Source organism: Trachinotus anak, unplaced genomic scaffold, assembly GCF_046630095.1.
Source record: "Trachinotus anak isolate AG129_WGS33_773 ecotype Australia unplaced genomic scaffold, CSIRO_AGI_Tana_v1 ptg000013l, whole genome shotgun sequence".
NCBI classification, from domain to species: domain Eukaryota; kingdom Metazoa; phylum Chordata; class Actinopteri; order Carangiformes; family Carangidae; genus Trachinotus; species Trachinotus anak.
The window spans coordinates 20,565,815-20,590,596 of record NW_027273864.1 but is presented as its reverse complement, the minus strand read 5'-3'; the positions used below and the strand labels follow the sequence as shown (position 1 = coordinate 20,590,596).

The following is a 24,782-nucleotide window of genomic DNA, read 5'->3' as shown; positions in this document are numbered from 1 at the left end:
CAACAACAACAACAAAATAAAACCACGTTTCATCATGTTACATTGTCGTTGCGGGCTCTCCGCCCCGCTCCTGACACTTTCTGCCCTAATCCCAAACTCAGCACACACAAACTGTTTTCCATGCACGGTGCACCGTGCACGGCTCAACATGCACAGCCCCATAGCAACAGCGCCAAGTAGCGAATAGAAAGCTCAAATACTGTCTCTAGGACCCGGGTTAAAGCGCTGCAGGAAGCACCGCGAACACGTCACGACTTGAGTGGCTGTTGCTGAGTAGTTCAGCACACTTTCTCTACACCCCTCCCTCCCTCCCTCCCCCACCCCCCCACCCCTCTCCACCCCTGCCGTCTGTTTATTTTGTCAGTCCCGTCGTCTGTGTTGTATTCATTATAAAACACTGTTTACAATCCCGGATCTAGGTTGCCGCTTTATTAGGTTTTTCAGAATAGTGTAATGATGATGATGATGGTCCCTGTTTTCCAATTGATTGTCGTTTCAGTTGAGACCTTTTATAATGAAAAAAGTAAAAAAAAAAAAACAATTAAATTAAAAAAATATATATATATTTATAGATCGCATATACGTGTTGTTTGTCCTTTATTTTGTTATTAACCTGCTGTCTTGAGTTATTTTGGATGACACTTGCCAAGCTGACTTCAGAGTGTAAACAAGCCTCCAGACTGTGGACTGTGTGCTCATGTGGATCAGCTTTTAAGTGAGATTTAGTCATTACTAATGGTTGTATTTGGAGATTTAAGTTGCCATGGTGTTGCTGTAATGTTTTCCTTGCTTCTAGCCTGATCTCATGAAATACATTTTTGTCTGCCTAGTCATAAAAAACAAGAAAATTCTTTATTTAATTGATTTACAGACCTACACAATCACTACACAACTGTGTCATATATTACATCATATATTGATATCATGCAACCAAAACAAAACAAGAAACAGTCCAGTCCCGCCCACATAACTTTACCAGACTCTAATAACAGAACAATATCTTTATATCTACAGATACAGATATATAGATACATGATTTTTTTTTTAAAATAACACAATACACTCTTATGATGAGAATCACTATGAAAAATTAATTTTATTCTAAAATGGTATGTTCTTTATTGTGATGTTGAAATTTAACCAACAATCAACAATTGAAAAAAAAGAAAAAGGCTTGAGAGTGGTAATTATTAATGTTTTGAGTTATTATCCTCCCAAAATCAAATCTTGGCTGCTGTTTTCTTTTGTTTTTACAGACAGAAAGAGTCTGGGGAATTTCCAGCCACCACACCACACTCCCGTCTTTCTGTCCTGTGCCCTTGGTCAAGGCTCCACACCCAGCTCCCCCCGATACACACACACACACACACACCAGCTGTCGGAAATCTTTCCCTCTCTGAACTGAGACCAACTGATACAGCTGTTAACATGTAGTGGTGATACAGTAAATCCTTTTTTCTCTCTTGGCTTGTCTCCCTCATTGTGAGTTTCAGCCCTTTTTCTGGGTCTCTGACAAAGACCTCCTTACCTTTATCGGAAATTCTGGCCTATTGGTGAGATCTGGGAAAGAAATATTCTAAAACCTTTGAAATCTCTGGTTGTGTGTTTTAGGGGAAGTGTTATTTCAAAGTTCACAGTGGCAGTGATACGTGGATGAGATTTGTAGGCAATATAAATGGGGCTTTTTGCCAACAATTATGACAAACAGTACTTTGTCTTCAAGCTTTAGGTCCCTGTTGTTACTACATTCATCTCTTTTGCCAATGCCCATTGCAGCTGAGGCCAATATTGCAATTCTCTATTGTCTAATGATGCTCAAGAGGTTCCCCATCGATCATTTCCTTTACAATAACACACCCAGCATTCGGACAAAGCAGCAAACTATCTTAATGTCTGTGAAGTGAGAAATTATTTCAGGTTTATTTTTGAGAGTCAACAAGCTGTCTACTCATTCCCATCTCCTCCCCATCCTGATTTAACAGCCAAATGTCACATCCACTTGTTGAGATTTCTGTGTTTGGGGCTTTAGGACGTCTTTGCAGACAATCTTGTTACGTATGTTAAACCCCATTCACCTCTGAGTGTCACCTATCTTTACCCGATCATCTCCGTCTTCCTCTTTTGTCATTCGCTACGAGCCTCATTCTGCCCCACAACGGCATTCACCCTGTTTTACTCCGCTTGCCTCCACCCACTTCTCCTGTCCTCCTCTCTGCTTCACCACAGGCTCTTCACCTGTCCAGACTCATTCAGGAAAATCTGACAAACTGATGTAGAGGCCCTTATATGATTTGCTCTCTCTACCTTTGATTTCTGATGTCAGTTGTTCTTTTTCTGCCTCTAGTTTTCAGCCTTATTAGAAATGTTTCTATTGTTTGCTGAACTAGAGGTTATATTTGTGCTGTAAATGAAATTGGAACGTTGTTAAATGTTTAATCACATGACATTTTAATGACCGTTTCCCTCAAGTTATTTTCATGATTTGGTTACACTATCTTGTGTTATTATCATTATCTGAAATTCCTATCAGAGCCTTGATTTCTTTATTTTTTGGCAGCGACATGTGTCAAAGCAGTTAAAATGTAAGGGAAAAAAAGTAAAGGGAAAAAAAACAAAACAAGCCCAACAACGATTTGTAGGACATTACACATTAAAAGCCTTTTTGAACAGGTGGGTTTACTGGCAGCAAAAAAGACACACACCAGGCTCTTACTCCATCCTTCTCTTCCTCTCCCTTTAGTTTTCCAGAAACAGATTTTGGAGCAATTGGTGCTCCCTACAGCCTCGCTGTTCAGCTGCTCTGTGCTGCCTGAGGACTTAAATATTTACTTTGCCCAGTGGACTAAAGGTTGGTGGAAGCTGATGATTTGTATTTATATTACTAAAAGCCCTGTAAGAATTTTTTTTATATATATACCCAACTTTTATTTACACCCAACTGTTAAAATCAGCTTTTTTTCAATAGGACTAATGTCTTTCTTTCTCATTCATTCACTAACCTTTTATCCTCGTTCGTATTCAGGGCCACAGGAAGAGCGTCAGTCTGACATAAAATTGTAATACTTAACGCCATTGTTAACAACATTTTGAGCTGAACCCTGGTAAATCCTCAGTTGCTTACTGAAGGAATTGTGTCCTAACAGATGGGGCTGGGCTGACCCAATCTCATACACCCAAAATAGAAGGACAAATGCAGTACAACATGATATACAGTACACGGTATGTCTCTGTGCTCATCTGGGGCATTCCCTTCTAAGTTGGAGCTCTGGATCTAATTCCCTGTGAGCCACACTTGATATGTCCTATCTGAGCAGGCCAGTCTTCAGCTCTCCCACAAGAAACGGAAAATGGAAAGAAAGCTGGGGTCCATGCTCAGCCCTTGATCCCCTCTGAAATAAAAGAAAGATGCGATACAGGCAATAAGATGCAGCTACAGCACAATTCTTAGCTAAAGTGAAGGAGAAATCAATGGCAGCGGTTTATCATGTGTTATCTAATTCAGAGCTAAATTATCCTGTGGGAGACATGATCAAACATGTTTCTATCCAGCTAAAGGAGACATTGTCGTAATCCATGTTAACTATCATGAAGCCAATAGTATGACTGTGTGTTTCTTTTGGCAACTCTCTGCATCCCAGTAAACTATTAATCCACTGGTGGCGGAGAGGCAGTCACTTATCTCAGGAGCTGCTGTGTGTGGATGACTCATCAGAAGCACCTGATCCTTACCCTACTGTATGCTGTCTGTCGGCCTTTGACACTAATACCATCACCTGACATCAAACATCAGTCAGCTTTTTGTTTTAATGCTTTCCGTAAACCTACTAATCTCTGATGGATTTGAGGTTGACCTCACAGAGTAATTCACTGAGTTCCTTCTGTTAATTCACACTGAACGTCAGACTATATCCTGATACATTTAAAAAAAAACACCAATTTGATGTTTCTGACTTGGATGCTTTATTGTTTCCTCCACATTTTCTTTGTGTCTTGAATTCACTCTCCTGCATGTCTTCATTCAGAGTCAAGTACAACTGTGGGCGTGTTCACAGTAGGAATATAAGTCTTGCATTTCAGTTCTTTAGAGCAATGGTCCAATCAAGTTTTAAGAAACTTTTTGAAACAGATAATTATTAATGTGACATTTTTTAATCGCTTTATTAAAGAGCTGACAGTAGGGAGATAGGGAATCACATGCAACAAAGGTCCCTAGCCAGAAAAGATCTTGGGCATCTCAAGTTTTTAAATACCTTAAGTTGTTAAATGTAGTTTTCCGTGGCATCATATACACTAAAATTAACATTTTCTATCTACATCAACTGTCAAGTTGCTATTCTTTTAGAGATAATAACTGTAAATACAAACTGGATTGTTAGGAAATTAACATTTTAAGGGTTAGTTATTTCTACAGGGAGTTGGTGGGACATTAAATGTAAAGAAGTAGTTTGCATTAATATCTTTGAAAGCTGAATTAGTGTACATTGTGTTTGGCCTTTTTTATTGCATGCTGTGCTGCCACCTGTTGTTCATAAAGGGCATAACAGGTCTTTTATAATAAAGAAACCACATAGCACACAGGAGTCTAGTTTTTTAGGATTTTGAGCACTTGTTTGCGCAACAGACCAGAATTTAATGAAGTAAATATGATTTTCAAATTTGTAACTCTAAAGTGTTTTCCATGACAAAGGGTCACAGCTATATTTCACAATACCAACAGCTTATGAGTCATTATCAGGAATTTGTTTTTGTGCTCATACCTCCTCTCAAGAAGGTAGTATGTAACCTTGCATCAGCCCTACGTTGATCTGGTATTTTTCCAACTGTCGAGGCATTTGGCTGAAAATATGTCCACATGCTCTATAAAAGGGGAACAAAAGAACACACTAAATTGTTTAAGTACATTCAGCAAAGTTAAGACAATAATTATAGAATTTCAAGTTTTATACTTTCCATCCAGCTGATACAAGAATGGAGTCTGCAGTTATGCCTATGATTATGTGATTATTAAAAAAAACAAAAAAACAAGCCAAACTTATCGCACTTTGTTTTATTTATTGATCAGTTTTCATCACCACAGATGAACAATACAGTTGACTTGTAGGCAATGACAAAGCAGATTAAAAGTTTGTCTGTGGCGTCCGGTCTCAGTCATAATAATATAGTTACAAGCGACTGAGCGTGAAGAAACAATAAGGTACACAGGCATATTTACAAGCTTTCCTTCCGTCACTTGGCCCTGACACTCGCACAAACGTGCTCCTGCTACAACACTATGACAATAAATCTTGATTTTTAATTTTTCTTTACACAGCTGACATCTTAAATGTGTCATCTATCAACCCAACATTACTGTGATCCATTTCATTTGACCAAAGTATACAGTACAAATCTAGCAATAGTGTGAGGTTCCAAAGGAATGGAGGAATTTCTTATGTTTAATACTAATAATTATAAAAACAATCCAGTCTAAAACTTAACAAGCTCAACAGGGGACTGCAATCAGTGGCATGTATAGAGTGGAGAAAAGTGTTTTCAGTTGATATCAATTTGATGCAAGGAAAGGAGGAGGAGAGGAGGGTGGACAAGAACATTTGGTCTCCTTTTTTTTTTCTGTCATTCCATCTTTTCCAACTTTCTAACATTCCACTTTGTGAAAAAAAGGCAGAGGCAGGAGTAGAGAGCAAGAGAGGGATAGCCAGAAAGGAAAGCCTCAAATCCCATTCCCCTCTCTGTGCTCTCTAGCCAACTCTTATTTGTCCATGTTCTACACTCTCCTGGACCGGCCCGAACTCTGCCATCGTTTATTTAGAGAGCTTCTTCATCCGCTGGTCTAGTGCAGCAAAGTTCTCCTCTATAGCCACCAGGTTTTCCTTCATTGTCTGCTGGACCTGGGAAAAGAGGAGGGGGGGGGGGGGGAGTTAGGTACAAAGTGACAGAGATGACAAGAGAAGGAATCAGAGTTGGGAGGGAAAGGTGTATATAAAAGTGTGCAAGACATATCTATGAAGCAGAGGGGAGAGAAGTGGCAGGAAAAAAGCTGCGGTGGAGATAAGCAGTGATGATGAACAGGGGATGAGATTAGAGATGAAAAATTGGCTATCTATCAAAAAAATATTTAGCAGGTTAACTGATAATAAAAATAATCAATGGAAATATTTTACATAAGTCTTGCTTGCATATTCAAACTAAATTTCACAAGGAGTCGAAACACACAAATAATGAGTGAAATTGATATTCAAAGACATCATTATAACGCAGTGATGATCCAGGAGGCTACAAAAAAAACTGGGCTTGCTAAATAAGAAATGCTGTTTTCTGTGAGAGCATGTCAATGTCAGATTCAATAACTTTAAAGCTTTGGGCCATTTCAGAAAGTAAGATTATTAAAGTAAGAGCAGAACTTTTCTAACTTCAAAAGATTTTAAGTTTCAACAAACATCATCAAAAAAATAAAGGTTTTATTTGACAAGGCACGGCCCTGTCCGTCTAGCCAGAAACCCTCAACTGTAAAAGCACAGACTGATTATTGACTCCTGGGGAGGCTGTGAAGAGCCTCTGTCCTAATAGGTCACTGCACTTAGTTACTTTTGGCCTTGAAAACTGCCTGAAGTATAATGGAGGAAACCTCTGACACTAATTTATTCCAAATACAAAAACGGTTATTTCTGATTGGCTGAGATTTGTAACATATTCTTATGAATTCTTAACATTTTTTATCCTTTTATGAGAAACCTTCTGCAAACAAGAAGCAAGATCAAGGATCATCAAGATGTTCAGCATAAAAGACGGAGTTAAGACACTTAACTATATGTAAAGATTAGTTCCTGTAACATGAGAGCAGTAAATCCTGATTGTCAAAAACTGTTTGCTATTTTTTTCATGGACTATCAATGCCGCGGGTCTAATATGATAGTTATACTCAGTCAATGGTCCCATGGTTGTTGTAGCTCACACATGAGGTGAAGATATAAGTGGCCAAAATAAAGTTCCACACTCTAATAGCATTCTAAAATATTTATCTTGTCTCACTAGTTCAATAGAGCTTGAACTTCCCACCTGTGTTAGCAGGGTGTTATTGTCCTTCAGAGAGTTGTTGATCATCTGCTGAGTGGTGTCCAGGTGGGTCAGCAGCTGGCCAAACTGCATGGCTATGAGACAAGGGAGGGGTGGGGGGTGGGGAGAGTAAGTGAAATGAAAAGGTGGAAGAAGAGAGACAGGGAGAAAAATTTTAGAACCAACACTGTCTTACTCATTTTAACAATCTTAATTGTGGTTAAAAAAATGAAACTTTTTTTTTTCTCTCAGTCAAAGTGAAAGGGAGTAGAGACACGTGCAATTTTAATCTGAAACTGATGAGTGACTGCTTGAAAAATTAAAGCATTTGGTTTTGCTTGTTTGCATTCATCAGGAGAGAAAAAAGAAATCACTGCAGCTAAACCTTATTGAGCGAGGACGACTTCAGCTGCAGACTGTGACAGATCGGTGCAAAGAGAGGCTGGATGATAGATGACCTCTTTCAGCTCTCAGAAATGAATTATCAATATAATCTATTAATGCCAAGGTTCTGCTTTCATGTGCTAAATAATAAAAAGATGATAATGTGATATATAATATCATGCATCTCTTTCTCCCCAAGGGGGTGTTTAACAGTACTGCAAGATTTAGTCTAATTCTATTACCATTTTGAGTCTCCCTTTCAGTGATTTTTTGCCCTTTGTTATAATAGAATAGCATGGTTTAGGCTAATTCCATTATCCGTTTGAATCCCATTTGCGCTTAGTTTTCATCTTTTGTCTCACACACACAGACGTCCCCATTGCGGATGCAAATCTTCAGGCCAAGTATTACTTTCCAGCATGAATGCTGTTGGAAACATGATCCGGGTTCACACCCTGTTATGTTCAGTTTCTACATCCTACATATTTTGAATCTTTAATGCCACTCCCAACCCCCACTAACCTACATACATCCTCTCCTTGAACTCTCATGGGTGTCATTTCAAGGTTCTTCTCCCCTCACATAAAAGAGTACAACATAAATTATCCAAGTTTTCATTGTTATTATCCTTACTGGGGTGAAATCTGCCCCTGGAGCAATATTATTACAATATTTGTAATATGAACTAATTACTCAATACCAGTGCATTCATTTAATGTCATGGAGTGAAGTGATATGACAGTAAACTCCTCCACTTCCAAACACCTCAACAACTAATATTGTGTCAGGATTTAACCTCTACAACCTTATAAACCAGTTTCAGTTCCTGTGAGTTACCTTGCTCATGCAGCTCCTTGACAGCGACAAGCCTCTGCACCACCTGAGGTGTAGAAGTGGACATGGCATCCCACTTCTGCACCACGTCATAAAGCTGCGACACCTGAGAGGAAAAAGACACACACACACAGGCAATTCAATACCAAGAAAAAGGCATCCATCTAATTAGAACATATTCATTTTACAAAAGGCCACACACTTGCCATAGAGTACAGTGATATAATAATCAATGTACTGAAAAGATATAATGTACAGTGATGAATAAATTCATACAATCAGTATATAATCAATACAGTGTTACTGTGACAATTCTGCCATGTAGTCTATGTCTCAACATTGTTGTGACTGCCCACCTGCGTTTCTTATTATTATTAACATCAACGCCTACATACAAACCCGACTCCACGATGCTGAGGTACCGAATAGTAGAAATACTGCTCGTGCTACTCGAGGCCTGCCCTCATTAGAACTTTTTTCAGACCATCTGTTCACTCAGTTTACATACCAATACACTGGAAAGTGCTGATGTTCCAAACAGCCATCAAATTGTGGTTTGCCAATTCCACTTGTATTTAATGGCTTAAGACATGAGCCTGGTTACTGTGGGTTCAATGACATTATACTTAATCTCACATTACAGCATGTGTTTGTACTATTCTAAATCTTTTTAAAAGTAATGATATAGGTTACAACCTATTAGTAAATTGTAATTATAGTATTTTCTCAAAGCATATAACAACTACGTACAATAACCTTAGAATCTATTAAAATGAAACCACTTTATCATTCACAATAATGACGATAATAATAATAAAATTAACATGACCTGCCCTCTGCTGGCCTATTAAGGGTAAAACACTTTACAACAGTTAATGCCAAATAGACACACGAACACATTACCCTGGACATCATGCAGACTTCACTGATAGAAAAAAAAAAATCGGTATGGCTTGACTTTGTAAATTCTCAGTGGTGGTTTTCCAAATTAATACCATGCCACTAAAAGAGAGCTGGCAAAATTAATGGATATATTAAACAACTTCTGACAAAGAACATCTCATCTCTATGGAAGTTTTGAGTTTCCATTCACACATGCATCTGAGATGATAACAGCACTTAGTTTGCATGGATGTACAGGAATTACCAACCTTGTTTTGTGTCTCAGCATCCTCAATCGCTGCCTTGTGTTTTGCAATCTCGTTCATCTTACCAAGGACACTCTAATGGGAGAGGACCAAAAAAGTAATTTATTCCGATTTTGCAAAAAATGTCACTTATGGCATTGAGATAGATTTTTAAAAAAAAACAAAAAAAAATATTGATGAGGGAACTGTCAATACTGTGGTAAACTGACAGTGTTTCACAGCTGCACCACAGGAAACCCAATGGTGACGTGACATATTTAAAAGTTAAGAAATTTATCAGTATTTCTTTAAATCCCAAATAATTCAGTATTCCTTCAAAACAAAAGGCTTCTATGGTAGAGATACGGTACACATCAGAACGTAATCAAATTTTAATTGATCAGTTTTTTAACACCCAAAGCCTCCTTTCTCCCCCAACCCTGCTGCACACTGTCCACAAATGACTTACCTGCAGTCTTGCCTCCACTTGATCCAGAGTAGCAGAGTCCAGTGCGCTGACCCTCGCCTGCAGGAGCTCTATGGTGTCCTGAAAAAAAAAACAAGCACGCACACAAGTTACTATTGGCACAAGAACAATAAACAAACTTGCAGGAAGCTGGAACTGATGTCATCTTTGAAGTATGACCCAGTTCTCTGGCTGCACATCAGACATACAGATATGAATACAGACAAACTCCACACAGTGTGTTCCCAAGAAAGTGGTCAACTTCTTACCATCAAACTAGCTCCTTGTGCGCCAGCACTCAGAGGTCCCTGCAACAAAAAAACAAAGAGGAAAAGTACATTTTAACACAAGGCATTGAAGCTATAATTTACAAACACCAAGTGGAAGATTTTATTTCAATGTCACTTTGTCAATGGCTACACGGCAAAAGAAGCATGAAAATTCTGCTGGTGTGACAGTGAAAGAGAAAAGGAGGTAAACAGAATTAGTGTGAAGGAGACAGAAAAGCATTAAAGAGGACGTGTGTGTGGAAAGACTGTGTACCTGCTTGTCTGATCCTGAGCCAACAGCGATCTCCAGCTCAGCTAGACGCTTCTCCAATTCCGCCATCTACAGGGATGGAACAAGGCAACACATGGCTGGCAATGACAACAGCATCCCAAAAGACACACACAAACACGCACAAACACCCACACACGTACCTCTCTGCCTTTTGTCCTGTTTATTACCATCAAATATTCTCACATTGCTCTCATGAGAATGAAAACAAAAACACGTCGAGGAGATCATACCGCTCAAACACTTGTTCATTTTGTGAGTGCATTCATCCCAGACACTTGACTCTGCTGCCTCCATCTCCCTTTCCACTTTACCTTGGCAGACTCGTTGAATTTTTCCTGCTCTGGTCTGCTGTGTAGCTCATAGAGTACCACTCCATCTGGGCCCTTGGCTGATGCCGTCGGCTTGCTGTCTCCTGCAGAGCCAGCACGGCTGCCCTTGGCTGCCTCCAGCTGGGTGAGCAGACGCCTGCGGGACGGAAGGAAAGGGAGACACAAAAGGATTATATGTTCAATATTGTTATCAGCCCCATGTGCTGCTTTATCCATGTTCCTCCCCCGTCTCTTGCTTCCAGTCTTTACAGACTCCATAGTAAACGTCAAGGTCAATGTGAGCTTTGATCTTTTTAGAACAGTTTCCTTTCTTTCACTTGTGTCACAGCCCCTTTCCCTTTCTATCCTCAACTCCCCTCCCTCACGCTCAGTTGGGTGCCGACATGTCTCTATCCCTTCTCTCACTTAATCTTTCACCTTCTCTAGTTTTTATTTCCCAGTCCATCAGTTCTTGTGCTCCCCTGGTAGTGCTACACTGAGATTGGCAGGGTTAATGTGGACAGTTGATACCAGCTGTACTGCCTTTTCCTTATCGCTCTCTCTCTCCCTCCCTCCTTATATAAGGGTTATAGTCCATAGCTTGGTGAGATGAATTCCCCTGCTCCCCTCTCTCTCTCTCTCTGATGATCTCTTGCTGAATCCTTCTGTTTTGTCAGACTTCCCTTTTTCCTCTACCTCTCTCCATCCATTCCCTGCCTAGTAGCTCATCACTGTGTCAGGATCTGATAAGTTGTAGCATCAGATTTCATATTCCAGCTCACCTCGCCAGCGCTCCATCTGGATCGGCCAGGTTGATGTGTGCCTGTGGTCCCAGCAGCGAGTCGAGATGGGCAGAAACCAGCTGCTGTTTGAGCTGGGCTGCCTGCTGGGCAAGTACCACTGGGGTCAGGCGCTCCTCTGCATTGCTTTCCTTTGTGGCAGCCTGCAAGAAAAAGGACATCAAGGTAACTAGACAGCAGTGACAGTTGTATTTGTTTTTCTTTTATTTGGAACAGAAATGCAGTGGCTGATGAAAACAAGGACTAGAAATCTGTCTGGGTCAACCAGATAAGTTATTTACTGAGAACATATGTTCCATGCCAAATAAAAAAAAAAAAAAACGGAAAACGTAAACGCATTCTTGCACTAGTCATGTAAATAGCACCTTGTGACATTATGTTTCAGATGGAACAGAATTCAGTGGGAATTCCAGTATTTTTAACAAGGATCTGGATTAGCTATTGTAGCTAACTGCAAAAGGTCTACTTGCTGGCTAACCAAACATAATAACTAATCCAGCTAATTTCTCTGTTTACTTCTGTTTGGACTTGGAGACAAGCATTTGACTACAGATTACTCATGGATCAGAATGTCACCATGTTGACAGGTGTCACAGCTGATGTGATTTGGGAAGATGAGGATCTCTAGGTCTCTTAAAGTCTTAGTGAACAGGAATGATTGAGGGATACAGTGATCCATGGCTTAAAACGAATGTGAGCCAGGGGCACAAGGCGGGCGCCTGATGGCCCCTTCCATGCTTCCAGCCCCGTTGCCCAACTACACACCTGTAAAGTTTCCTGACTGTATCTCACACAGTTGTGGTGCTATCGCATTGACAAAAACCTGTCCACAGACATATAAATACCTGTCAAAGTATGCACAAGTTCCTGCTACAGTAGCTTTCCCAGAGACCACATTTTGGTATGAAGACGCAGAGACACACACAGACACACACAGACACACACACACACACACACACAGAATAATGAATTTACTGTATGTAGCAGTAGTGACAGTGCTACAGATCCTGCAGATGCACCTACTGATGCAGCTGACTGAAACAGCCTCCTGCATGAACAATCCACAGTCATAGCATTCCTTATGTTAGTTATAGGTGTGTAACTTAATTTAGCCCACAATCACATACAAATACATTCCTGCCTGCGACAAGAAAGAGAAATATATTTAACACTTTTGTAAATGCAATTTAAGACTTTTTAAGACCTTCTAAGGCCTTTTTGAGTAAACTGCATTCCATGCTTTGTAAAACATTTTGAGACCTGCAGATACCCCACATAAAAGCTTTAGGAGGTTTGCAGTGCTTTCCCCAGGAAGTGCAAGTGGCAAGTGCAAAGTTATTTTGACCAGTCAGAACAGCCACAATTACAAAGAATAACAACCATGTTGAAAAATGCCAGAACTTTCCTCTAACACTTGCAATGACAAAGCATATTTCATGAAGTAATGTTATACTGTTGTCAGACACAATGCTCAGATTTCTGGTGTGATGCCTGCATGAAAAGTTAACTGAAACTATGCCATTCCATCTAAGTCATGTTGCCTGTGTAAGCGAATTAAAGTATGTTCTCACCCAAGCCCGCAGTCTTTGACTCTTACATTTAAAACACATCACTTGGAGCATGTCAACTGCCACAAGGAGGTCTTTCATAAGTCTAAATTTAGAGACTGTGGCAGAAAAACAGCTTGTTCCCCAGTAAGGCTGCATATTCTGTCAGTATGACCTGCATGAGCTCTAAACCAACAGCTGCTGTCACTGAAACTGCCAATTCATGGGTTGAATTGGAATTTGGTGCTGGACTCATACGGCAACAGACCCAGCTCTGTGTGCATGCAAGTTAATGACACTCAAGCTTTAATTAGTGTCTGGGTTGTGGGGTCTTTGTAAGTCTGAAATGCAATTCCCTACACTGGTTTTAATCAAAACTCATTCTCAGGGTGAATTTAAAGCTTCAGTGAACGCACCATACTGAGCTTTGGATCCGTTTCTCAGTAAGAACTGTGCAACAGTAAGAACCAGACATAAATATTACACCTCTGAAATTGTTCTAACTAAGAGGCGCAGACAGCAAGACAAAGGCTGGATAATCAGTGTGCACCATCACTTGCCAAGTCTTACAGACAAAGGAGAAGTGTGCTTGAGTACGTGTGTGCGTCGTGCTGTCAGTTCACCTGGATGGCATCCACCTCCTGAGTGAGTTCCTGGATCTCGTTCACCAGGCGCTGGTACTTCTGCTGGGGCGTCTCCTTCACTCCACAGCCCTCTCCAAGCTTAACAAAGAGGAGAGTGGAAGAAAAAAAATGTATGAATATTACACGACAAGAAAATGGGTCTAGCAGAGAGAAAGTCAACACCATCTCAGAGTCTGATTTTATCATAAAACACATGTAGCGTGTGAAATAAAAATCATAATGGTGGTGTTATCCTCAAAATGAAATGCCTTCTAAAAGAATAAAAAGTGAAGTGATGCATTTCTGTTGAACAGAAGGTACTCACAATTTCAAACTCTCCTGACTCATAGCCCACTCTTCTGCTTCTACTGATTCTGTCTGAGAAGTCTGTGAAAAGGAAACAAATGAGTTGTAAGAAAAATCAAGACACAGACACAAAAAAGCAGACTGGAGTCAGTGTGAAGTTCAGACTCAGCCAGAACAAGATTTGGGGTTTTAAATCACCAAAGTTATGGACCAGTTTTGTTATAGCCAAAATGGAAGGGCAACATTTTGAAGCAATAGCAGCTGTTTGTGAGTCTTACATTTTGCAAAAGGGTACTGTGTGTAATGTTGAATGTTTTGTATTTACTTATAGTCACTTATAATTCTCTATATTTCTTTCTCCAGTAAGATTAAATACTGTATTTTGTAAAAAAATATATTATAAAAAGATGATAGTAATGTTGTTTTGTGTACTATTCCTTACTAACAGCAATGCTGCCATATAACTGCATAACTTCTGTATAAGGCTGGTGGTATGCTTTAGTTTTGTCTCCAGTTATTGTCAACAAATCCCATAAATAGACAAAAACCAACAGTATGTTTGTCTTGACTTCCTGTCTGTTGCTCTGAGCCCAATACCCTTTCTCCCTACTAAAGATGTAAATCTTTAATAACAGTATATACATTTTCATTTTTAACAACTATAAAACTCTTTAGCAATTGTTTCCTGTAGTTATTAGAAAATATTACTCAAAGAGGAGTAATTTGTGTGTTTGTTGGGGACTATTTTTCAGCTGCAGATTCAGCGCTTTGGTTTGTGGGGTCAACTCAAAATAAACCAGAGCGCCTATGTTCATCTTCATGGAGGACTGTCTCTCCCAGTGCAACAGTTTAGCTCATTGATGTGTTTTTAATAGTTAGTGTACAATAATGGAGGTTGATGGCACAGAGAAATAAGTTATATCAGGCTTTAGAGACACAGACAACACTTGTTAACATTCATAGATAAGTTCATAGATAAATTTGTTCATTCATTCATTCATTACAAACTGACCAAGTCCCTTGGTGCTGACATGCTTGTCTTTGAATTTGTCATAGGCTGCGTTGGGGTTGACCACAATCCTCTCTACGCTGTCACTGCAGAGCTCCTCCTGTCATTGGAAACACCAGGAAATAAAGTCAGATAAACATGAACAAAATCATAGAGTGCATGTAAGACTATAGAGAAAGCAAACACTTCAAATGAGCCTTGGTTTACTGAGTCAGTGAGCAAAAAGGCTCAAAGCCCAAGGCAGACGTGAAGCATGTTGGCAGGTTGGTAAGATCTGAGAGGAAATCCTACACTTGATCATTGCTCCAGAAATATGATTTCAAAGATACTGAATTATGTGTTTGAGCCCACGGGTGCACAATCACTCACCAAGGTCAGATACCCTAACAAATTGTAGCCATGAATCATGAAATTCTGCAGAAGCTTTGCAGCCATTACTTGGAGTTAACCAGATGATTTCAACATAATTTAGAATAGCAGGCAAGAGTCCATTGAACAATTAGATATCACAGCCATGTTGAGGCCTGATTGTGTCATCTGATGAGTAATACCTTCAAAAGATTTCTCATTGTAAAAATATATAACTCATCACAAAAATATATACCTAGTGTGACATAGATCTACTCAGTTAACATGGATGAAAAAGGCAAAACTAAAGCTAGAAGACACTACATTCACATTTCTAAATGATGGTTCTTTGATTAGTGATTTTACAAAAGACTGTCATTTGATCAACACCTCCTTGTGATCAATATTGATGAACTAGAGTTTATGAGTGGGATTAAAACACCACAGACACATACAGATAGATGACATGAGTCCGGGCTCACACACAGGTTCGGATAAAAAGACAGACCAACAAAACACACAGAACACAAGACAGTTACACAGATATCGGGAGGGAGGAGGAAGAGGAGGGCGTGGGGTAAGAGGAGGAGAGTTAGTCAGGCTCTTACCAGCTCCTTGGGTTTCCAAAGAGAGTTAGAGAAAGTAACGGAAGAACAGAGGGAGAGAAAAAAGTAGGGGGGAGAGAAAGAGAGAGAGAGAGACAACACAGATTAATATGGTTATCACATGCCATGCACACAACAGGAACAGTCGGCCAGGGTCGGGGAAAGATAAGAAAGAAAGCAGTGTTCTGAGAGTTGCTGCTAAAAACCCCGGAGACACTTTGTTCAGAGAGCTTGTGATGTCTCCAGTTCTTTCTCTTTTCCCCGAATCAGGGTGGTATGATGGTCCATTAAAACCACCAAGTTACTTTCTCTTTGAGATGCTATGTTGTACTTTATAATGCAGTGTGACCATATGCTCTCATGGAGGGCAATGTAGGTCTCACAACATTATGTTATGGATGTAAGGGAGTGGTGTTAAAAAAAAAAATTAAAAAAATCATGAGTCAGAATGAAGGGTAACTGGTGGTTTAAGGGTTCCTAAAATGAGTCAAGACATTTAAAAGGCATTGTGTTACAGAAATTGATATCTATCATAAATCATTCTTAATAACATAGTTATCCTAAATGAATCTGTCAGACTTAACTAAAGCAGTTAATGAAGTATATTGTTATACAATAGCTAAGGCCCCTGTACACAGTGTGATTTTGGGCTGTCCCAGACAAACGTAGTGATATCTTTGATCATCCTGGATCCTAAGTCACACAGAGAGACATGTCCATCAATCTGATTTAGAGCTTTGATGACCAAAGGATTCTTGTGTCAAAAGATCTGACAGTGTTAGAAATTTAGGACGAAATTTTCAACACCATTGCTGCTATGACCACCATTTACAAACCAATCATCAGAATATGGTATGAAAATAGGGACATACCAATCCAACTTCTTTTTCCTATAAAGTAACATGAGGGTAGGAATAGCTATGGCACTAGAAAGTGAGTCTGCAGCACACTGTGATTGAATGGACATAAGTTATAGCAGAAAAACAAAAATTTGGAACGACACAGAAACTGTCATCTCAACGTGGACTGATCACATCTGGCCAATACCTGATCCACTTAATAACATCAGTTCTGGTGCAGACACCTATCTGTACATCCCTACATAAAATGATGCAGTATACACTGAGTAATGCAACAATGTATACTGAAGGTTCAGTGCGTACTACATTTTTGAATAAAGTAATAATAGGCATAAAACAAAAATATAAATGAATTTGTGCCACTCAGGCAAAGAAGAAAATCTTGTGGGAAGTAGAAATACCATGACCAAGACCAAAGATGAATTTGCGTCTGATTGCATTTTCGAAATACGAAAGTGAAGTTGATGGCTTGCTTCTGCTTGCATTTTTTTTCCTATTTACATCATGACGCTATGATTTACCTGACATTCGTCAAACAATCTGACATGTCTCAAAATTAATAACTAACAGTCTAACTCAGGTAGTGACTCAGATTTTATTATGTATTATATCCATTTCTTATGTCCATCTGATATGCGATGAACCTCCATGATGTTATCACACAGTGTAAAGGGGCCTTTAACATGTCTAGTTAGTGAGAATAAAGTGGTTAGCCAGGAAGCAATTGTTAGAGCATGATGACAGGTTAACAAGGGAAATCTCTAAAACAAATAAACACTTCTCTTTCTCCTGTCAGAGCCTCACACTCACACAGACACACAGTCGAGCCTTCGCTGCTTTGTCAAAGCATGGCTGAGTGAAAGAGTGAATTTAGGTGCTACTGAAGGGCCATCAACATCATTATTACCTTGAAAAGTTTAAATGAGCAACACAAACAGGAGGAAAATAATCAATCTCTTGCACTTCAAAACAATCAAAAATTTATGAATTACAGAGGACAAAGGGGTCACTCCATTAATCTATTCCTCATTTCATCCCAATCAATAAAGGTAGGAAAAGTGGACATGAGATTTTAAAACAACGTGCATAAAAAGCATGGCATTAAACTCGCTGAGAGTAAAACGGAGCCAGTCTTACTTGTACAAACTAGGGTTCCAGGAAGGGTGGGGAAGAGTCAAAACAAGGGCAAGGGTATGGGAAGAACGAATGTGGACACATGGAAGGGAAAATGCCAATTAGGATTCACTCAACTGGTCAGTAAAAGCCCAAACATTTTAAAGCAAAGTCAATCCAGCAGCTCTTGACTGTTTTACAAAGCAAATCTCAACAGCACAGTTAAGGAAAACTGAACTATAGCAATGCCACCACTAAATTCAGATGACAGTTTAGTGTTAAAGTCCATGTGTAAACAAGCAGATTACTGACACGCATGACATATGGAAGATATGTTAAATAGTAATTTGAAAAGTGCTGCCTGGTATCTGCAATGATATACGAACTAAATATACTCCGAAATATTTTTTTGGAAACTTCAGCTTTTCTTAATTATTCATTCAGCATCATGAAGTCAAGCGTTGTTTATATGCTTACTTGTGGGTTTATAAGAAACACCCAGCTAAAACTAACAAAATTTAATACAATACTGAACATTAAAACCTTCATGAAGGTGGGACTGATTGAATGAATGCATGTATTTTAGCTGAGTGTACTTAATAAACTGTGTAACAATGAGTGTATAGCCACCTCTTGACTTCATGATGCTTACTGAATTAGTGTAGATGTCCTCTTACAACCTTTGATAGATGACAAAGAGCATTTTCAGATTTGTCCAACAGAGTTAGTAAAGGCAACATGAATGCAGACTAACTGTGACTGCTGAACTTAAATATAACTTATAACGACTCAGTAATTAACATTAGGTGACATCAGATTACTTGAATGTATTAATATAGTACTGCTGACCTACAATCAGTTTTTTTGCCATGTAGGCAGTGTAATAACAAGGCAGGTGATTACATGAGTAAGTATTTATTCGTGGTAGGCGTAATGCACATTGGAAAAAATGAAGAAATCGGTAGTTAGACAGGATATATTAAGTATTAACATTGGTTAGCTAGTTAGATTAGCTTACTGTGCAGCAAATTAGCCAAGTAACAGTCTGCAACCTGACAAATCCCGTCAATACAACACGTCCACTTACCGACTCAAACTGAGCCTGGTCATCTTCAGGAAGGTCGCCGGTCTCATAGACGTCTGGCTCGTTAAAGGCCTATTGAAACAAATAGGTAAACAATGTATGACACGAACAGATATCCCGTTTATTGTCGTTAGCCTGGCCAACGCCCCGGCCCATTCAACAACACGCATACAACAAGCCACCGTTGCTTTTGTATCGCACCACACCATGTTACCGGAAAATCTAGCAACTAAGGAATGTGCAGTTATTAGTTGTATAGTTACTGCAGACAATAAAAAGACAACTGAGTCAACAGCAGGCATGTTGGTGAAGTTGGCTGTCACAGCTAGGAGCTAGCGTTGACATATAGCAATATAGCTAATCTGTCTGCTAGTATTAGCCACTTACAATTCCCGGCAAGTTTGCGTATTTAGGATCAGCCATTGTCAGCGGGAAGGAGAGACGAGAGCAACAAATCACGACAGGATATGATTGCAGTTCTCAAAACGTGTAAATTATCGATGAACCGTGTCGAACTGCAACAAAAGCTAGCGACAGATGAGCCAGCAGTCTCTCAGCCGGCGGACGTTTCCAAGCTGATGTGGTCACTAGCTTGATTTGACAGCGTGTACGTTGGGTTTCTCGCAAGCTCAGGCGAGTGGGCGGTGCTATGTTCGCTTAAATCATTGTGGAAGAGTCGACGGCCTACCAATGGCAACAAAACGAACATCCCCAATAAAGTGGAGCGTCTTTTACGCATGCGTTCAATTTGACCAATACAATTCTTTGATTTCACAGACCTCTCGCTGTTGTGTAGCATCTTTTTATTTGTTTTTTTTCTTCCTATATAATATATGCTGTTGCACTCATGATATAGATAACAACTAATTGCCTCAACAACAAAAATTAGTTCGTGTTTATTTTCAACAGTTACATGGTTGAACTTTAACAAAGTCATCACATGGTGGCGCTAAAGGCCCGTGCAAACAGCCTTTTTATGTACAGTGTACGCAAACAACTCAATCAATGGACCAAAGATGGTCGATGAGAAGATCATTCACTCTGTTGGGAAAAAAATATCCACCTTTCCTAAAGTGGCTGTTAGGTATCACAAAGCACTGTTTTATGTTTCTTGTTTCACTTAGCTTATCATTTATGTTACAATGTTCGTCAATATTTTACCTACTTTCTATTTATTTCCATAACCTGGTTGCCACATTGGAGGAGAACCAGTAAATAATATATTAATAAAAAAAGATAATAATAATAATAATGTTTTACTATGCTATTTTAACCCCTATGCCTAGTTTCATGCCATTAAAACATATTTTATAGTAATATGAATTACATGTCTTAGATTCATTATTAAATTACTGCAAGCAAAATGCATGCACAGTGTAGGAATAATTTTCTTGTATGAACATATGTAAGATACTGCACATTACATTTTATTATGTCTAACATACATACAATGAAAGTAGCATCAGAAGTGTCATACATTAACTGCTAACTTGGTAGCAGTCTTTCATACGCTATTAGAAAACTTGTGTTTGACCAGCTGTCATAGATTTATGGACAAATGAAAATGTGTTTTGACAAAGATGTTCCTCTTCTTTCTATTGACAGCCAATGATTTTACTAGGGACTACAAGTCAGAATATCTTTGACTTAGATTTTTGTTATCTGTCTTGCAGGTTCCCTAATTTTATGGCAGTGCAGTGCTACATCAATAGAGACCTTTAAATCTCTGACCAAACATGATGGAGCCTTTGGTTCCCACATGACAATCCAGTCATGCAACACTGCATTACCATGGCGACCAGTCTGGTGCATAACTGAAAAGAAGAGATGCTCCCCTCAACTCTTACAACTAGTCTACTGTGCACAGGAAACATCTCACCAGATACCGGCAATAATTTCAGCTTTTGCGCAAGTTGCCGACATTTGGTTAAAACTAAGGGTCTCACAACTTCTACGTCGAAGCCAGTATAACTGTGGTAGCAGGAATAACAGACAGAGTTGGAGCTCTTCTCCCTGCTCCTCGGCCCCTCTGCTCAGTGATGCTGATGAGAGAGGATTTGAGTCGCTACTTTACCACGCCCCGCCCCCAGCGAGAGAGCAGGGATGACAGTGATGCAAGGCATGCTCCTGAGGAGCCTGCAGCCTCTCCAGACACTGCCGACCGGACCAGTGTGGACTGTACTCCCCATTCACAACTCTCCATTTGTTGCCCACAGCTCAACCGCACCTGAGTTTGGGGTTGAGGATATTTTGAACAAGAAACACTCTCAAAGTGGCTTTCTTTTCTTTTCGTTTTAGATTTCTTTAATGAATTTGGCTTTAGTCCTTCCCAAAACTCGTAGTAGTCCATTCTTCCATATGCCTCGCCTGCCAGCCTCGCTTTGCATGTGGGTATAGCCGATGGTTTCAGCCTGCGTCCAGGTGGTTTGCGGGAAAAGATTGCACAGGGATTTTATTTTTGAATAAGCTTTTATAAATTCCTCTTTCTCTTCTGGGAGCGCGTAGACGATTTTTATTTTTTTGCACAATGGCTGATGATGCAGAATGCAATATCAAGGTGTTGTGTCGATTTCGTCCACTGAACAAATCCGAAATTATCCGCGGAGATAAGTTCATCCCAATATTTCAGGGAGAGGACACAGTCATCCTCGGGGTAAGTTATTTCTAAAGATCCCTTCTTTTTATTTTGTCACCTCTCCGTGCAGCCCATGAACGCTAACGCTGGGGGTTACACTTTCCATCTCGCACACACATCAAATGCACTGGCCAGACAAGACTGGAGGCGTCAAGGCTTCTGACTGGCATCAAACTAAGTATAGCCCCTATCAATATTCTCATCAGCATGTTGCATCATTCAGGTGTGTGATGCTGCCACTAAAAGGCACCAAGCCCAAAATCTCTCATTTAGGGTAAGCCTTGCAGAAAATTCAGGGTAGATCAAAATGATGAGCAGACACTCATATCATGTTTTTGGATAATTTGCCAGCATCATCTATTTGTTTTTGAAATTCAGCCCAAGATCAATGAATTCCACAAGCCAACATGGTGATAAAATAAAAAAGAACTCTTAAGAATGCATCTTGACTCCACCTTTGTGATCCCACACTGTGCCTTATCATTTATTTCTTCTGGGGTATCGATCTGCTGGATTTTGGTGTGCTTCCTGCCTCAGATAATCATACAGGATTGACTGATGTTGCTGATAGTTCTTGAAGAAAACCTTTAATGCGCCAGTGAATTATCAGGTGCTGCAGATCTAATATGACAGATAATTATGCTCTGTGGGTTGTTTCTCACTAGTAAATGGATTTTGGCTTTGTCTCAGCGCAAACTAATGATTTGTGCTGATGATTACTGTCACTACAATGAATATGAACCAAACTATAAAATGTTTATCAGAGTGATGAATACATGCCAGAGGCTGAGGTTAACAGTGTGATTGTAATCCCCTCACCATTTACATTTTTAGCTAAATTAGTGGCCTGCAGGAGGAAGATTAGAGCAGTCTATGCAAATGTTCTCATTGTTTAGATGTAAAGCACACCAGGGCCAAGGCTAACACCTCCACACACACCCCTACATACACAAGCCTGCATACAGAAATATACATGCATGCATGTACAGAAACATGCACGTATGTGAGTTACACACACATAACAAACACACTCACTGACACACACACAGACAGACAGAGAGAGAGAGAGAGAAATCCACACCCATTTGGCCTGAGGGTTGACTTCAAGCGATGATGAAGACAGCAGAAAATCCCCATCAGCTTACTCTGTTGTCACACACCTGCATACACGCACTTACGCACGCACATTGAAATGCAAGACGCTGGGGCAGATGTCCCTGCGTGACTGCCGTGTATATCCTGGCTGTAGCAGCAGGATGTCTTCAACAAGCAGAACGGTGGCTCATTATCACATTATTTTGATGCTCTTTGAGGATGGCAGGGTGGTATTACAACAGCTTGAAATGATACATTCTTGCATCAATCTTGGCAACTGTGAAAATGTACTCTGGGTATTTTTAAAGACAGGAGTGTAAAGAAAAAAAAACATTTAAGTGGTGTTTTGAACTATTGCATCTTAGTTTATCTCAGAATATTTTGAATCACGTTCTTAAATCACTTGCTTAAATATTAAAATTTGATGCCATTGCTTCTGTTTCATTCGGGCTATAATGTGTCAGACAGGAAATGCATACTTCATATTATCTTACAGATGACGAGAGGCTGAAACTGTGGGTGCGGAAATGAACTGAAATTATATTACGCAGTTAAGGGAACTGTGATCTATCACTATGACAAAAAAAACATACACACTGCACTGTTATTGTTCCCTGCCAACATGTCTGTGTGGCAGCTGGAGCATTCAAAACTGATAATGTCTGGAAAACACATATTTCCAGTCATTTCATGCACTAACTGCCCCTCAATTTCCTTCCATTCAGATGACTTTAATCACAAAAGCATGTGCGCGGTTTCCATCTTTGTGAATGTAATTACTTTGGAGGCCTGTAGGATGAGAGCGGGTTTTAAGCATGCAAATGTCTTCAGAGTGTCTGTGTGTTTTGCTTCTCTTGTAGCTCTGGAACACTCTCAGATGAAGTTGAAAAAGAAAAAGATGTCTCCTGAGAGTTGAAATGCTGCAGCCGTCAGATTTGATCAGGATTTAAAATATCAGGCCGGCAGGCAAACAGGCATGCTGCAGCGACCCTGTAGAAGCAGCTAAGCACTCGCATTCTGACGGTTGATAAATACAATTCGTATCTGGGCAGCGCTGATGGCCCCACATTTGTCTGCTCGAAGAAGGCCCCTTCCAGAACTTGTTAACTGACAGAGGCAATGATTTGAGTTGTTGAGTGATGGCCTGGCTGCACCTGGGTGGCAGGCAGGAGGAAACTTGGAGAGATTAAAGATCAGGGAAGATGGCCTGTCGGTGTGCTCTGAATTCATGATCGAGCGTCTCTGGGGTCCCAAAACATTGTAAACAGGTGAAATCTGACTGGGAAAATATGTGTGCAGGCCAGACTCAAACACAGAAGACTTTAAATCAACTTGGCGGTGAGTTTTGCATTTGAAGCTGACACATCAACTTTAACATTAGCTATGCATCCTTGTAATTGTCAACTTAATTTTCAATATGAGCGTCTCCCAATATAAAGGCACCTTAGAAAACAAGTAAGATGATGTAACATTTGCTGAGGTGTGACCATTGTTGCCACAAATGGCAATGACAGGATAATGGGACTTCCCTTTATTTGCCAAGTTTATTCAGTCAGCAACTGAACAGATATTTTTGTTGTCAGGCTGAAACACAGTGTAACAGTAACACAAGTAAATAAGTAACATGAAGATAGCAAACAAGCAGCAGAAACACTGAATGTATAGAACAAGGTTGCATTATATATCTTAGGAATTCAACTTTTCATTTGTAAGAGAAAGCTTGTGTTATGTCTTCCTTCAAAAGTTACATGGCTTTGCTTAAAAAAACAGCATGAATTGATTTTTCCTTTGACATATCATAATTTTATAAAGTGGCTAGTCAGCAAACAGTTGCCAGTTTATATCGAGCAGACACAGAGAAACACTCTGCCTCCTTTAGGAGTTTCTTGCTACTTGGATGTTTTCCTCTTCATCCAACTCCTGTGGGAAATATCTATTTAGCTGCTGCTCCTTCACTGTGTTCACCAGCTAGTTACACAATTTGTCTGCCTACCCTTTGTAGCTGGGCCAGTAGCATGCAGTGG

At 39.8% G+C, this 24,782-nt stretch overlaps 2 protein-coding genes across 4 annotated transcripts in view; one reads left to right on the top strand and one right to left on the bottom strand.

The window, feature by feature from the left end:
• Window positions 1-5,032: 5,032 nt before the first annotated feature.
• Window positions 5,033-19,622, bottom strand: dctn2 (dynactin 2 (p50)). Of its 2 annotated transcripts, none has more exons than XM_071494360.1 (14): window positions 19,416-19,622; window positions 19,032-19,100; window positions 15,022-15,118; window positions 14,029-14,090; window positions 13,704-13,802; window positions 11,516-11,676; window positions 10,737-10,890; window positions 10,408-10,473; window positions 10,134-10,172; window positions 9,868-9,945; window positions 9,423-9,494; window positions 8,275-8,377; window positions 7,057-7,148; window positions 5,033-5,888 (listed from the first exon to the last, which is right to left on the bottom strand). In XM_071494360.1, exons 1-14 carry the CDS (start codon window positions 19,449-19,451, stop codon window positions 5,802-5,804), a joined length of 1,215 nt encoding a protein of 404 aa, XP_071350461.1. In that variant the 5' UTR covers window positions 19,452-19,622; the 3' UTR covers window positions 5,033-5,801. The 2 variants fall into 2 exon arrangements, with proteins under 2 accessions (XP_071350461.1, XP_071350460.1); XM_071494359.1 differs by having other exon boundaries at window positions 15,022-15,112; window positions 19,020-19,100; window positions 19,416-19,589.
• A 1,037-nt stretch (window positions 19,623-20,659) lies between these two features.
• Window positions 20,660-24,782, top strand: part of kif5ab (kinesin family member 5A, b) — a 59,766-nt gene continuing 55,643 nt past the window's right edge. For both annotated transcript variants that reach the window (XM_071494807.1, XM_071494806.1), the window contains exon 1: window positions 20,660-21,681. In XM_071494807.1, coding sequence (XP_071350908.1) covers window positions 21,556-21,681 — 126 coding nt within the window. In that variant the 5' untranslated portion in view covers window positions 20,660-21,555. The remainder of the gene's footprint in view (window positions 21,682-24,782) is intronic.